Raw genomic sequence first — 12,691 nt, 5'->3', positions numbered from 1 at the left:
TTAAAGAGGGTGATGAAAGTGAAACAGGTACCTATATAAGTGTTGGTCAGAGGGCATCCCAGGCTGTGTGGGGGAGGCTCTGAATGCAGATGGTGGGGTTCTAGGGTGGACACAGCATGTGGTACCTGGAGTGCAGGGCGGAGGACCAGGCTGCCGCTTGCCTGGTATCTGGAAACTGTATGCCTTTGCAAAGGCTCTCAAGGTTTGCCCTGTCTTCCACCTCTCCTTCCCCTTCTCCTGCCTCCTCTTCCCCTCTCCTGGCCTTGCCACTCCTCCCCCCGCCCACCTTCCTGTTCCCTGTGTATTATTTTCCTGCTCTCTCTCCTCCCCTTCCACTCTTCTCTGCCCCCTCCTTTTTGCCCCCTGCCTTCACTGCTGAGCACACTTTTCCTTTCCATTCTTGTTTTCTCTTTTCCTCCCTCCTCCCCTTTCTCTCTTCCCTTCTCTCTGTCTTGGGAGCCAGGGGGGGCTCTCCTCAGGCGCCAGAGGTTTATACCCATTAAACTTGACAGTCTCTCACATGGTAGAAAGAGATGGCTTCCCCCTGCCCCCTCCTTTCCTGGGCCCGCCGCGATGCTTAGATCAAGCACCATCTGTTGCATTCATCCAGGCAACGGGTGAGCATTTTGCTGCTCTAGGGAGGCAGAGCTCAGCGGGTACCAGGAGGTAGTGTGGCTTGTTTGGACAACGTGATATATTGATATTGATAGAACTACTGAAAGGGATCAGAGGGTTGGGGGTGGGGGAAAGCGGGAGGTGGGATGCGATAGCCCACGGAGGGGCTTGTATAGGCACTTCCCCTGTAAGTCTGGGCTCCCAGCACTGACGCCCCAGCAAGAACAGCCAAACAGATGGATGAGATTTGCTACAGTCCCGATCAGAAACCCTTGCAGCTCAGAGGAGCAAACCTTCCCTCCCCGTGTCTGCCTCTCCTTCTAGCCAGTCCAGTCTGTATCCATTTAGGAGAAAAGAAAGCAGAAATAGCAGGATGAGAAGAGGCTGATCTTTAGAATTGGTGAATGTCAGAAGCATGACGGAAAGGGATGCTGTATCAGTCAAGGTCTCAGCTGGACAAAGAAGGCACCTTCAAATGAGACTTTAAGGAGAAACTCAACGAAGCGATTATTTATGGAGGCGTAGGCAGAGTGAAGAGAATCAGCATGAAGGTATGGAGGAACCAGGGACAGGAAATATCAGGAAGCCACTACTAACTCCTTGAACCGAAAGGACAGGGAGAAGAAATGGTTTTCCTGGAGCCTGTGAGGACGGGATCTGTAGACAGGGGCCCCTAGCAGAAGCTGTAATTGTCTAGTGTCCCAGACTCTCAGGAATAGGGTGCAGAGACCGGAAAGGAGCAAGGGAAGACCTACTTCCACATTCTTGCCTCCAGCCTCCTACGTCCCACTGGGCAAAGCTAACTGATAGCCAAACAACAAGGAGCAGAGATGTGGTGCATAGAAGGTCTGCCTCCAGAACGTGGGGCGGGGCAGCATGAACCTGGGGTGGCAAGGGATCAGGGGGAGCAAATGGAGAACAGCCAGTACAGAGCAGGAATGAACACATGTTCCATTGTTTGCATTGTTTGCATGAGAAGCTCATGTTCTCAGCCACTACACATAGTGCTTCTGTACTTTAACAAGGAGTATGTGTGTGGGGTCTCCATGGAGTCTAGTTCTCTCTTGTGAGTGTGAGACACGCATAACCTGCCATCTACTCGGCACCTCTACCTAGACGTCTGGAAGACACCATGTGTTCGTATCTCAGACCCAACTCATGTTTTCAGTCCTCTGGAACGTGCGTTCTTCCAGGGCTCTTGTGGAGAGGTGCCTCCAGGTGACCATCATCTTGTGTGTGGACTGCTGCACAACTGCACCATTTGCTTGGTTGGTCTCCTCGCTTCCATTTCTGCCCCTCTCTCCATAAACTCTGCTCTGTGCTGCTGGAACGATCTTCCCTAAATGAAAATCTGATCAAGTCACTCTTCCGTCTGAAACCGTCCGCGTGTTCTGTCCTTGATAAGCTCCAGAAGGGTTAGGGTTGGTGTTGGGGTAAGGACTCCTGCCTCGCCAGCATGATCTCTTGCCAGTTGTTTTCAGTGTTTCAGGCCCAGTGAGTGGTGGAGCAGCCCCTTTCGTATTTCTTCTCCTCAAAGGGCTCTTTGGATTCTTCCCCCCGACTCGTGTTCTCATCACTCACCCCTTCCTTCCTTCCTCATCACTTGATTCACTCATACTCTTTTCAGACCTTAGTCCCACTATGCATTTCTTGAAGCTAGTGTCCATGATGTTCTTAAACTAGGTCATATTCCGCTAATAGAGCTTCTTATATTCTCTTTCAGCTCTCGTTTGTGCTATATATCACTTATAAAATTTCACATGTAGATGTCAGTCATTTCATTAATCTTGGTCTATCTTGTCTATATGGTGAGAATTAGGAGGGTTTTGGTGGTCTTTTCACCATTGTACCTTGTTCTGGATGGCACACTTGTGTCCCCTCCAGAGTCCTATATTGAAGCCTTAACCTCAATGTGATTGTGGGTTGTCTACTAGGACTGACATAACAACATACTGTAGACTGGGGGGCTTAAACAATAGACATTCATGTTCTCATAGCTCTGGAGGCTGCAAGTCCAAGATCAAGACACCAGCACAGTTGAGTTGTGGCTTGCAGATGGCTTCCTTCTCACTGTGTACCCACATGGCCTTTCCTCAGTGTACGTGTATGTTAGGAGAGCAAGAGGAGAGAGAGTGATTTCTTCCTCTTCTTACAAAGACACCAATCCTATTGGATTAGGATCTCACCCTTATGGCCTCCTTTAACTTTAATTACCTATTAGAAACCCTGTCTCCAAATATAGTCACAATGGGGCTTAGGGCTTCCGCATATGAAATTTGGAAGGACACAGTAAAATCCACAGCAGACTATATTTGGAGTAGATCTTTAAGAGGTCATTAAAATTAAATGAGATCATAAAGGTGGGCCCTAATTGGATAGGACTGTGGTGTTAGAAGAAGAGGAAGAGATCTCTCTCTTCCCCTCCCTCTTTCTCTCTGTCTCTGCATCTCTGCCTCTGGCTCTCTCTCCCTACAATGTACACAGGGAGAGTGTGACAGTCTGTGAGCCAAGAAGGGAGACCTCACTAGAACACAACCATGCTGGCATCCTGGTCTCAGCCTTCCAGCCTCCAGAACTGTAGAACATAAATTTCTGTTAAGTAGCCCAATATATGACTTTTGTTATGATGGCCTGAGCTAAAACAACATTTCCTGTACTTGTCTCAGGTACATTATGGTTTTTCTGAAAACAGTGTTGAATGGATGAATGAATGGACAGGAAGATGAATGAAGGCATGGGTGTTGGCGCACATGTATGGGTCCCTGGATTCCAGACTATGGCTTGCTCTAAACTATTGACCACAGTATAGCCCAACCCTTACAATATGGGGCCAATCACTCTCATCTCTGGGTTAAAAGACTGGGCTTGGCAGTGATTCTCAGAATTTGGAGGGTAGCCTCTTGCTGGAGGGCTGTGCATCGCAGGCTTGGGTAGGGAGTCCCATGTCTGGGATCTGCCTCGTGGTTTATATTTAAGTATACTCAGTTTAGAGAACCTTGCCAGAGAGCAAGACAGGCAGGTGAGAAAGTTATAATGCCTTCATGTTCCATCTGTATCGTCAATTGTCTTTTCCTTAGCAAACATAGATGCTCTCCTATGTCATCAAAGACAGAGCTTCTCGCAGAGCCCAGTGCCCAAAACAGCCATCTGGGTATGAGCTACACCCCAGATGCATCCGTCTAAGCTGATAACCTTACCTGGGAAAACAGGAGCTCCTTAGAAATGGGCATTGGTATGTTCAGAAGCCCTCTTTGTCCAGTCCGGTGAAACCCCTTCAAAGAAGCATGAATCTTTTGTGTGTACCATTTCCTGGCCTCAGACAGCAGGTAGCTTAAACCGAAGAAACATCCTTGCCTCTAGAGACATAGATGGAGGGAGGGCTGAGCTTGAAGATTTCAAAGTTAGGACTCTCTTTGGGAATGTCTCAGAACAAAGGCAGTGAGGCCATTTAGACAATTTCCTTTGCCTCTTTCCTGTTTCCTCTCCTTGCCTTTTATGTTGCCTCTGTCCTTCCTTCTTGAGCTTTTCTGCCTTTTTTTTTTTTCTCTTTTATCTTCTACCTTTTTCTCAGTGCCCTTCTGACCTTACTCTCACCATTCTCTGGAATTTTCTACCTGTCTCAATTTTGCAGTTTTATAGAAATGAGGCTACTAACTCCATCGAGGGTATTGATAAAAATGGAACATTGGGCTGGGAGTTAGAAGACTTGACTTTGCCACTTGCTAGCTTGGAGTGTTATATGCCTTGTTCGGGGAGGGGGGCCTCGGTTTCCCTAAGTTGGGATATTGTACCAAGTGATCTCCATATCACAATACTATAGTTTTATGTCCTCAAATGTTGTTTGACCCATGGGCTCCCATCTTCCTTCACTGCCACTGTTCTGTTCAGGCCATCATGGCGTCTGGCTGGCTACCACACCGCTGCACTGGCCTCTCTCTCTACCTCTACATGCGTTCGCCATCCTCTCATTAGGAACTATTGTCAAAGGGACTTATTTTGAACATACCAGTTTTCTGTTTAAAACCTTTCGGGGAATAACTTCTGCCATTAGGATGCAATCCGAGCTCCTTGATGTGACTGACAGTGACCTTACCTCTCTGGCCTCATCTTCTCTTTGCACGCTCCCTTGGAGCCACATCGAACTGTCAGTTGCTCAAGCACCATGCTCTTTCTGGCTTTGGGTCCTTGCACATGCCTCTCCTCCTACCCAGGCAATCTTTCTTATCCTAAATCTCTTGAGTAACCCTACCCTGATTCTACCCTCTTTGCTAATTCCTACTCATTCTTAAGGTGTCTGTGTATATAGTGTCTCTTTCAGGAAGCCTGCCTTGATTCCCGATGGATGACAGGACCCTTCTTGGTGCTCCTCTAGCATTCTGTACTGTCCTATCGCAAAAGTATTGCAGTTTTGGGAATGCCTGGCTATGTGTCCTCCCAAGCTATGAATTCCTTGAATCATGGATTGTGTCTGACTTTTCACCACCATATCTCAAGGGCTGGGGGCGATGCCTGCAACATGGTGTGTGTTGAATGCACAAGTGAGGAGGCCAACAGATACATCTATACTGACACCTGTGGCTTCTCCATCATTATGGGTCAGGGAGGGAGCTCCAGGGACTCAGGGTGGCCAGGCCCAGTCCTCCAGGGGCCAGGGATGGGCCGAGCCCTAACCTCAGCCCCATTGCCCACCCTATAGCAGCAGCTGAGGCGACGCAGGAGACAGTGGAGTCCCTGATGCAGAAGTTCAAGGAGAGTTTCCGCGCTAACACGCCCATCGAGATCGGTCAGCTGCAGCCAGCCCCGCGCAGGGCCTCAGCAGGGAGGCGGAAGCGGAGGAGCAAGTCTCGAGGTAGGCCCTTCCAGCACCTCTTGCCAGGGTGTCAGCGGGCTGTCCCCAGGTTCTGCGGGTCCAGGAAGAGCTGTGCCCCCTTCCCTTGCTTCCCTGGACTCATAGAATCGTGCCACCTTCTCCCTGATCAGTCATCTCAGTGGAGGCTTGAAGGCAGCAGACCTGTGCCTCTGGGTGTGGAGCCAGTGTCTCTTAGCTCCGGCTGGTACAAAAGACCAGCCATCTTTTGTACAGGCTGAGAAGATTAGCAACAGTCTATGGAAAGTGCCTAACACGGGACCTGACGAGCACAGTCGATGCTCTTTAAATTGTAGCTGGTGTCACTTTGGAGGGCGTAAGGGAGGCAGATGTTCTCGTGGAAGGCAGTCCTCAAGCTTGGGTCCCAGAATGGGTTTTGGAGTCACTCTTCAAAATAGTATAGTATCATGGTCAGGCGTAGGAGCGCTGTAAACCAGACAGAATCAAAATGAAATTTTGGCTCTGCTGTTAACTAACCATGTCACCTTGGGCAGGTGGCTCTGTTTCTCCAAGGCCCTCTTATCACAGGGTTGTTACGCTTTCTTAGCGTAGCACCCAGCCCAACATGCAAGAAAAAGTAGATCTTTCCCTCCTCCTCCTCCTCCTTTCCCCATTCTCTCCTCCTCCTCTTCTTCCTCCTCTTCCTCCTCCTTCTCATCATCATCATCACCGTCACCATCACCTTTTTCTTTCTCTGGTCATCTCTGTGACTTTGTAAATGGGATGAACCCCCTTATCATTGCCTGACATCCAAACTTCTTCCCTTAAGTCCACTCCATAACCTCCAGCTCCTCTCTGATTCTGGTCTCTCACATCTCTAGTTCCTGTGAACATGGTTCTGATCATGTCACTCTTCTCCCAGAGCTCCATTGGATGTCTGGTGCCCTCGGGAGTGTACAGGCTTGTGAAGGTGACATTCAGGGCCACTGCAGAGCTCTTGTCTCTCTGCTGTCTCACCTAAATCTGTGGGTTCCACTTCCATGTTCCTTTCCATGGCATTCTGTCTGTCTGAAATGACCTAACTGGACCCTATAAGCAATTGTTGTCATTTATTGATACTTACTCCAGGCAGCAGGCTAAATACTAAATGCCTCTTATTTGATTCTCACCAGTCTTGTGAAGGAGATACAGGGTGATTCCCATTTTACAGATGACATCCCCAAGGCACATGAAGCTACAGTAACTTGCCCAAAGGGATGCCCTAGTAAAGGAAGAGCCAGGAAGAAATAACCCAGCTGGGTTACAAACTTTTTAACTAAACCACTGTGTTTTATTTTATTTTATTCTATTTTATTTTGAGAGACAGAAAGAGAGAGAATGGGGGAGAGGGGCAGAGGGAGAGAGAGAAAAAAATCTTAAGCAGGCTCCACGTTCAATGCTGAGCTTGATTCCACAACCGTGGGATCATGACCTGAGCTGAAATCAAGAGTCGGACACTCAGGGGCGCCTGGGTGGCTCAGTAGGTTAAGCGCCCAACTTCGGCTCAGGTCATGATCTCACAGTTCGTGGGTTCGAGCCCCGTGTTGGGCTCTGTGCTGACAGCTCAGGTCCTGGAGCCTGTTTCGGTTTCTGTGTCTTCCTCTCTCTCTGCCCCTCCCTGTGTCTGTCTGTCTCTCTCTCTCTCTCTCTCTCTCTCTCTCTCTCTCAGAAATAAATAAACATTTAAAAAAATTAAAAAAAAAAAGAGTCGGACACTCAACTAACTGAGCCACCCAGGCGCTCCTAAACCACTGTGCTCTGAGCTAGTGAGGTCCTACCTGTTTTCCCAAACTTAGCTTGCATGGCACTCTGTGAAGGTATCACTGCCTGTTAGTCAGAATTCAGTCTGAATTCTTACATGTGTGAGTTCTCCCATATCTTTCCATATGTGTTAAGTGCCGATTTTATTTTTGTGTAATATAATTTGCTCATCCGGCTCTCTCCTTAGCTAGACGGAGAATTCCTTGACGGCTGGAACTGTCTCACTGTTTGAATCGTCTTTGCATTTGTGGGCCTCAATCAGTGGCTGCATGCATGGTAGACATTGCTTTTTGTTGAGACAATGCCTCGGTCTTTGTCCTGTGAAATCCTGAATCCTATAAAAAAAAAAAAAAAAAACCAAGATAGGCACATTAACCTGAGGTCATAAATCGAGGCAGAAGTTGATAATGGCGTTCCTTTTTGGAATTCACATGGTAAACCCCAGGTTGAGCCAATGCATAAGATAAGTAAGTTGCTTTGAGGTCAGCAGTGTCCAGTACTAATTCCAGCCCAGTGAACTTCCACTGTGCGTGGCTTTCAAAGAATCACTGGATGTCCCTGAGTCTCAGTCTCCTCTTCTGCACGATGGGGTATCAATCCCTGCACCAGAGATCACTGTGAAGGTCTGACGAGATGGTGAATGTAGACACGGGGGAACGCTCAGCCAATGTGTGTCAGGAGCTGAATAGAATTCCATCTTGTGTTTGTTCTTTCTTACGTTTGTTCAGTGTCCCTGGTAGTTTCATTCAGCTTACTTATCCATCTGTTTTTCTTCCACCACTCACCAAGAATTCCCCTCTGAGACCCTCCCTGCAAATCCAGCCCCTGTGAGTACAAGTGGCTCCTAGTTCATAACCTCCGCCCTTCTCACCGCCAGTCCGATTCATTTCCTTAGTGTCATGTCCTGAACATGTGTTTTACCACTGAATTCTTTCCCTCGCCCCCTAAATCCCTCTTACGCACCGTAACTGTCTTAATGAGGCCTCTATTTTGGGCATTTGCACCGTTTCTAATAATTCTGCATTAAACAATGCCATAAACCATGTCACGTGGAAGGGTTTTTTTTTGGGGGGGGGAGGGTAGTCATCAAATTTAGTCTTCATTTTGGAATTTGTTTCCCCCTCTTAGAGTAGAATTTCAGAATTTTACTGTTAATGAAAACCTGTTGTTTGACTTAGATAATGATTGGATATCAAGTTATTTTGATTTGCAAGTCAAATTGGGCCTAGGAGCAACCAAAGGAATGGGAAAAGATATTTGCAAATGACATATCAGACAAAGGGCTAGTATCCAAAATCTGTAAAGAACTCACCAAACTCCACACCCGAAAAACAAATAATCCAGTGAAGAAATGGGCAGAGGACATGCATAGACACTTCTCTAAAGAAGACATCCAGATGGCCAACAGGCACATGAAAAGGTGCTCAATGTCACTCCTCATCAGAGAAATACAAATCAAACCACGCTGAGATATCACCTCCTGCTGGTCAGAGTGGCTAAAATGAACAAATCAGGAGACTGTAGATGCTGGAGAGGATGTGGAGAAACGGGCAGCCTCTTGCACTGTTGGTGGGAATGCAAACTGGTGCAGCCACTCTGGAAAACAGTGTGGAGGTTCCTCAAAAAATTAAAAATAGATCTACCCTATGACCCAGCAATAGCACTGCTAGGAATTTACCCAAGGGATACAGGAGTGCTGATGCATAGGGGCACTTGTACCCCAATGTCTATAGCAGCACTTTCAACAATAGCCAAATTATGGAAAAAGCCTAAATGTCCATCAACTGGTGAATGGATAAAGAAATTGTGGTTTATATACACAATGGAATACTACTTGTCAATGAGAAAGAATGAAATATGGCCTTTTGTAGCAACGTGGATGGAACTGGAGAGTGTTATGCTAAGTGAAATAAGTCATACAGAGAAAAACAGATACCATATGTTTTCATTCTTATGTGGATCCTGAGAAACTTAACAGAAGACCATGGGGGAGGGGAAGGGAAAAAAAAGTTAGGGAGAGAGCCAAACCATAAGAGACTCTTAAAAACTGAGAATAAACTGAGGGTTGATGGGGGTGGGAGGGAGGGGAGGGTGGGTGATGGGCATGGAGGAGGGCATCTGTTGGGATGAGCACTGGGTGTTGTATGGAAACCAATTTGACGATAAATTTCATATTAAAAAAACAAAAACAAACTGGGCCTAAGAGAATTACTGCATTGTTTTTTCCCTAAATGTATCTCAAATCTGTGACCACTGCCATCTCTCACCTCCTGCTTGCAACTGTACCCTCCCCGAGATTCAGTCTCCCCAAAGTAGCCAGACTAATCTTTTTAGAAATATAAACCAGATAAGGTCACTTTCTGATTAAAATCGTTCAGTGGTTTCCTGGGGGCACCTGGGTGGCTCAGTCAGTTGAATGTCTTGACTCTTTATCTCAGCTCAGGTCATGATCCTAGGTCACGGGATCAAGCCCCGCATCAGGCTTCACGCTGAATATGGAGCCTGCTTAAGATTCTGTCTCTCTCCCTCTGCCCCTCTGCCCTGCTTGTGCACATGCTCTCTCTCTTAAAAAAAATCATTCAGTGGTTTCCTGTTGTCCTTAAAATACAATCCAAACTATTTGCCAAACTCCTGTTCCATCTGGATCTGGCTGGTGCTTTCTTTACTTGGCATTTCCTCATGGGCCAGCCACACTTCCTTCATTTTGCAGAAGCACAGCAAACGGTTCCCCACTTTGGAATCTGAGAACTTGCTGTCTCTTCCCCTTGCTGTGTCTCTTTACACCCCCCAGCTGTTCTCCCACCTTTCAGCTCTCAGCTCAGATGTGAGCGCCTCACAACTGTCTTCCATGACCACCGAGTCTCATGCTTTCTATCCCAAGACCAGCTACAAAACCCTTTTTTATTTGTTCCATAATGTTGTGGTCTAAAATTATTTCTGTTTGTTTGCTCATCTACTATCTTCCTCTCAAAAAAATGTGTTTCATATTCATGAACCTAATACAGAGAAAGTGTTTAATAAATATTTGTTGAATGAATGAGTGCATTCACCTTAAAGATCATTCAAAAGTGGCTCAGTTTCCTAACTTTCAAGTTGGTGATGTGAGAGGGATCCAGGATAAACCGAAGCCTCTTGATACAGACCTCCAGAGAATCTTGTTTCCTCTAGAGATAGACTCACTGATGGATGGCACATTAACTGTGCTCAAGTGGATGCTGTTAAGGCAATTTTCAAAATGGCTTAATAACATTGTGCTTGAGATTTTACTGCCACTGTTGGGTAAGGTTTTTTTGCAAGAGAGAATAAGGATAGTATGAGTCAGCCCTGTACTTCCCAGCTCATGTGCTTACCACCATGGGTCCTCACGATTTTCTTGGACAGAAGAACTCCGTGGCCAATAAAAGTTTTAGAAATTCTGCATACTCCTTCTGCCTCTTGGAAACTCGCAAATGCATCTTAGACTATTGAAGACCCCCAGATGGGGGCACCAGGGTGGCTCAGTCGGTTAAGCGTCTGACTTTGGCTCGGGTCATGATCTCGCGGGTTCGTGAGTTCAAGCCTCACATCAGGCTCTGTGCTGACAGCTCAGAGCCTGGAGCCTGCTTCAGATTCTGTGTCTCCCTCTCTCTCTCTGCCCCTCCCCTGCTCGTGCTCTCTCTCTCTCTTTCTCTCTCTGTCTCAAAAATAAACACTAAAAAAATATCATCATAATAATAATTAAAAAAAATAAATACCCCAGGATGTCCTGTAGTACAGAAAGCTGAGCTTCTTTGTTTAGTTCAACAGCTGCGCAACCTTCTTGACCACAGACTGTTTTTCCCCTTGGAACATTTATTAAAATCTTGAGGAACAGAAATGGCCAGAGAAACGCAACTGGAATTGCTCTGTTAGCCTTCACTAACCATCAAAAGCCCCCAGATACAGTATGAGGGTCTGAATCCTCAGTCTTTCACTGTCTGTCTCTTCCCCCTGTCCCTGAGGTGGCGTCGGGCTTGCTGGCCCAGAGTGGGAGCGCCTGGCCTCTCTCTGCTTCAGTGGGCTTCCTGCCCAGCCCGTGGTGCCCAGCGGTTCACGGCAGATGGAACAGACAGTGGAGAACCGGTGTCATGAAATTGAGCACATGGTTAAAAGCAGTTCCAATGTGTTTCTGTGGCTCTGGCTTCTTCCTGAGAGGCCTCGTGGACGCCCAAGTGCATCATCCTTAGGCAGACAGAGGAGGGCAGCGGGGGACTTGACTGCTGCCCTCATGTCTCCGACAGGGTTTTACGAGGCAGCTGTTGGCCACACCGTTCCCTGGTGTCCACAGGAAGTTGGATGCAAATGTGTTGGGACAAAAATGAAGCAGGGAAATACTGCTTTTGATGTCAAGAAGAGCTTCCCGTGGTTCATGACGTTTCGATAGTGGTTTAAAGGTGGGATTCTTGTAGTTGATATTGCATTAACCACTGTTGGCTGGCTGACTGATCTTAAGCAAACGAAGAAGCTCTTTTAGTCTCAGTTTTCCCATCTGTAAAGTAGTAGTAATAATACGAATGTTATATGTGGGTTTTGAGATAAAACTGCAAACTGTGTAGCCCAGTGCCTGGCATTTGGGTGACTATCGTAAAGAGTAGCTGATGTTATCACTGTCATCTGTGTTGTCCTCATTTCACCTCCTGAGGCTCCCAGACCCACCCCATGCTCACTGCGCCACTGCCTGTGACCTGGTTGAGGTGTCATTGCTGCTTGTGCGGACTCCTGCAACAGCTCCTTCATCCACAAATCCATCTTCCACCCTGGAGGCTGGAGGGATCATTTTTTTTTTTTAATGTTTATTCATTTTTGAGAGAGAGAGAGAGAGAGAGAGAGAGAGAGACAGAATGCAAGCAGGGGAGGGGCAGAGAGAGAGGGAGACACAGAATCCAAAGCAGACTCCAGGCTCTGAAACATCAGCACAGAGCCGGATATGGGGCCCGAACTCACGAACTGCAAGATCATGACCTGAGCTGAAGTCGAACACTTAACTGACTGAGCCACCCAGGTACTCCCGGAGCGATCTTTTGAAAACACACTAAATCTCCCCATGTCACTCTCCTGACTACAACATTTTCCTGATAGTCTGTCACTTGCACCGGGGGCATCTCAAGATTTTGCAGTGAAGTCTTCCCAAAGGCAGGTGAGAATCAACACACGCCCAGAAAGCCTATGGCTATGCTCAAAAGACATTGGTCATAAGCCCCAAATTCCAGGTTCCACCTAAAAAAAAAAATCCATGACATTCTATTTCATAATATTCCCATGCTTATTTTAGTTTAAATGATGCTACATTATTTTTTTAAGTTAAATTATTTAGCATTTTCTCAAGCTTTTAGGAAATAATGATGTCCCAGGAAGAACACTTACACTGATTATGCTCGTATGATAAGGGTACCATCTTCAAAGGTTTTCTGTAGGATCAAATGAGACAATGCCTGTAAAGCACTGAGCACA

At 46.9% G+C, this 12,691-nt stretch overlaps 1 protein-coding gene across 1 annotated transcript in view; it reads left to right on the top strand.

Moving 5' to 3' along the window:
• Positions 1-5,131: 5,131 nt before the first annotated feature.
• LOC125921987 (astrotactin-2-like) overlaps positions 5,132-12,691 on the top strand; it is a 92,527-nt gene continuing 84,967 nt past the window's right edge. Inside the window, exons 1-2 of the mRNA XM_049629837.1 lie at positions 5,132-5,210; positions 5,312-5,464. Of these exons, the coding sequence (XP_049485794.1) occupies positions 5,132-5,210; positions 5,312-5,464 (232 nt within the window). The remainder of the gene's footprint in view (positions 5,211-5,311; positions 5,465-12,691) is intronic.

Source organism: Panthera uncia, chromosome D4 (genome assembly GCF_023721935.1).
Source record: "Panthera uncia isolate 11264 chromosome D4, Puncia_PCG_1.0, whole genome shotgun sequence".
Taxonomy (NCBI): domain Eukaryota; kingdom Metazoa; phylum Chordata; class Mammalia; order Carnivora; family Felidae; genus Panthera; species Panthera uncia.
Note: the sequence above shows the minus strand (reverse complement) of the source record. Positions and strands in the feature narration are given on the sequence as shown.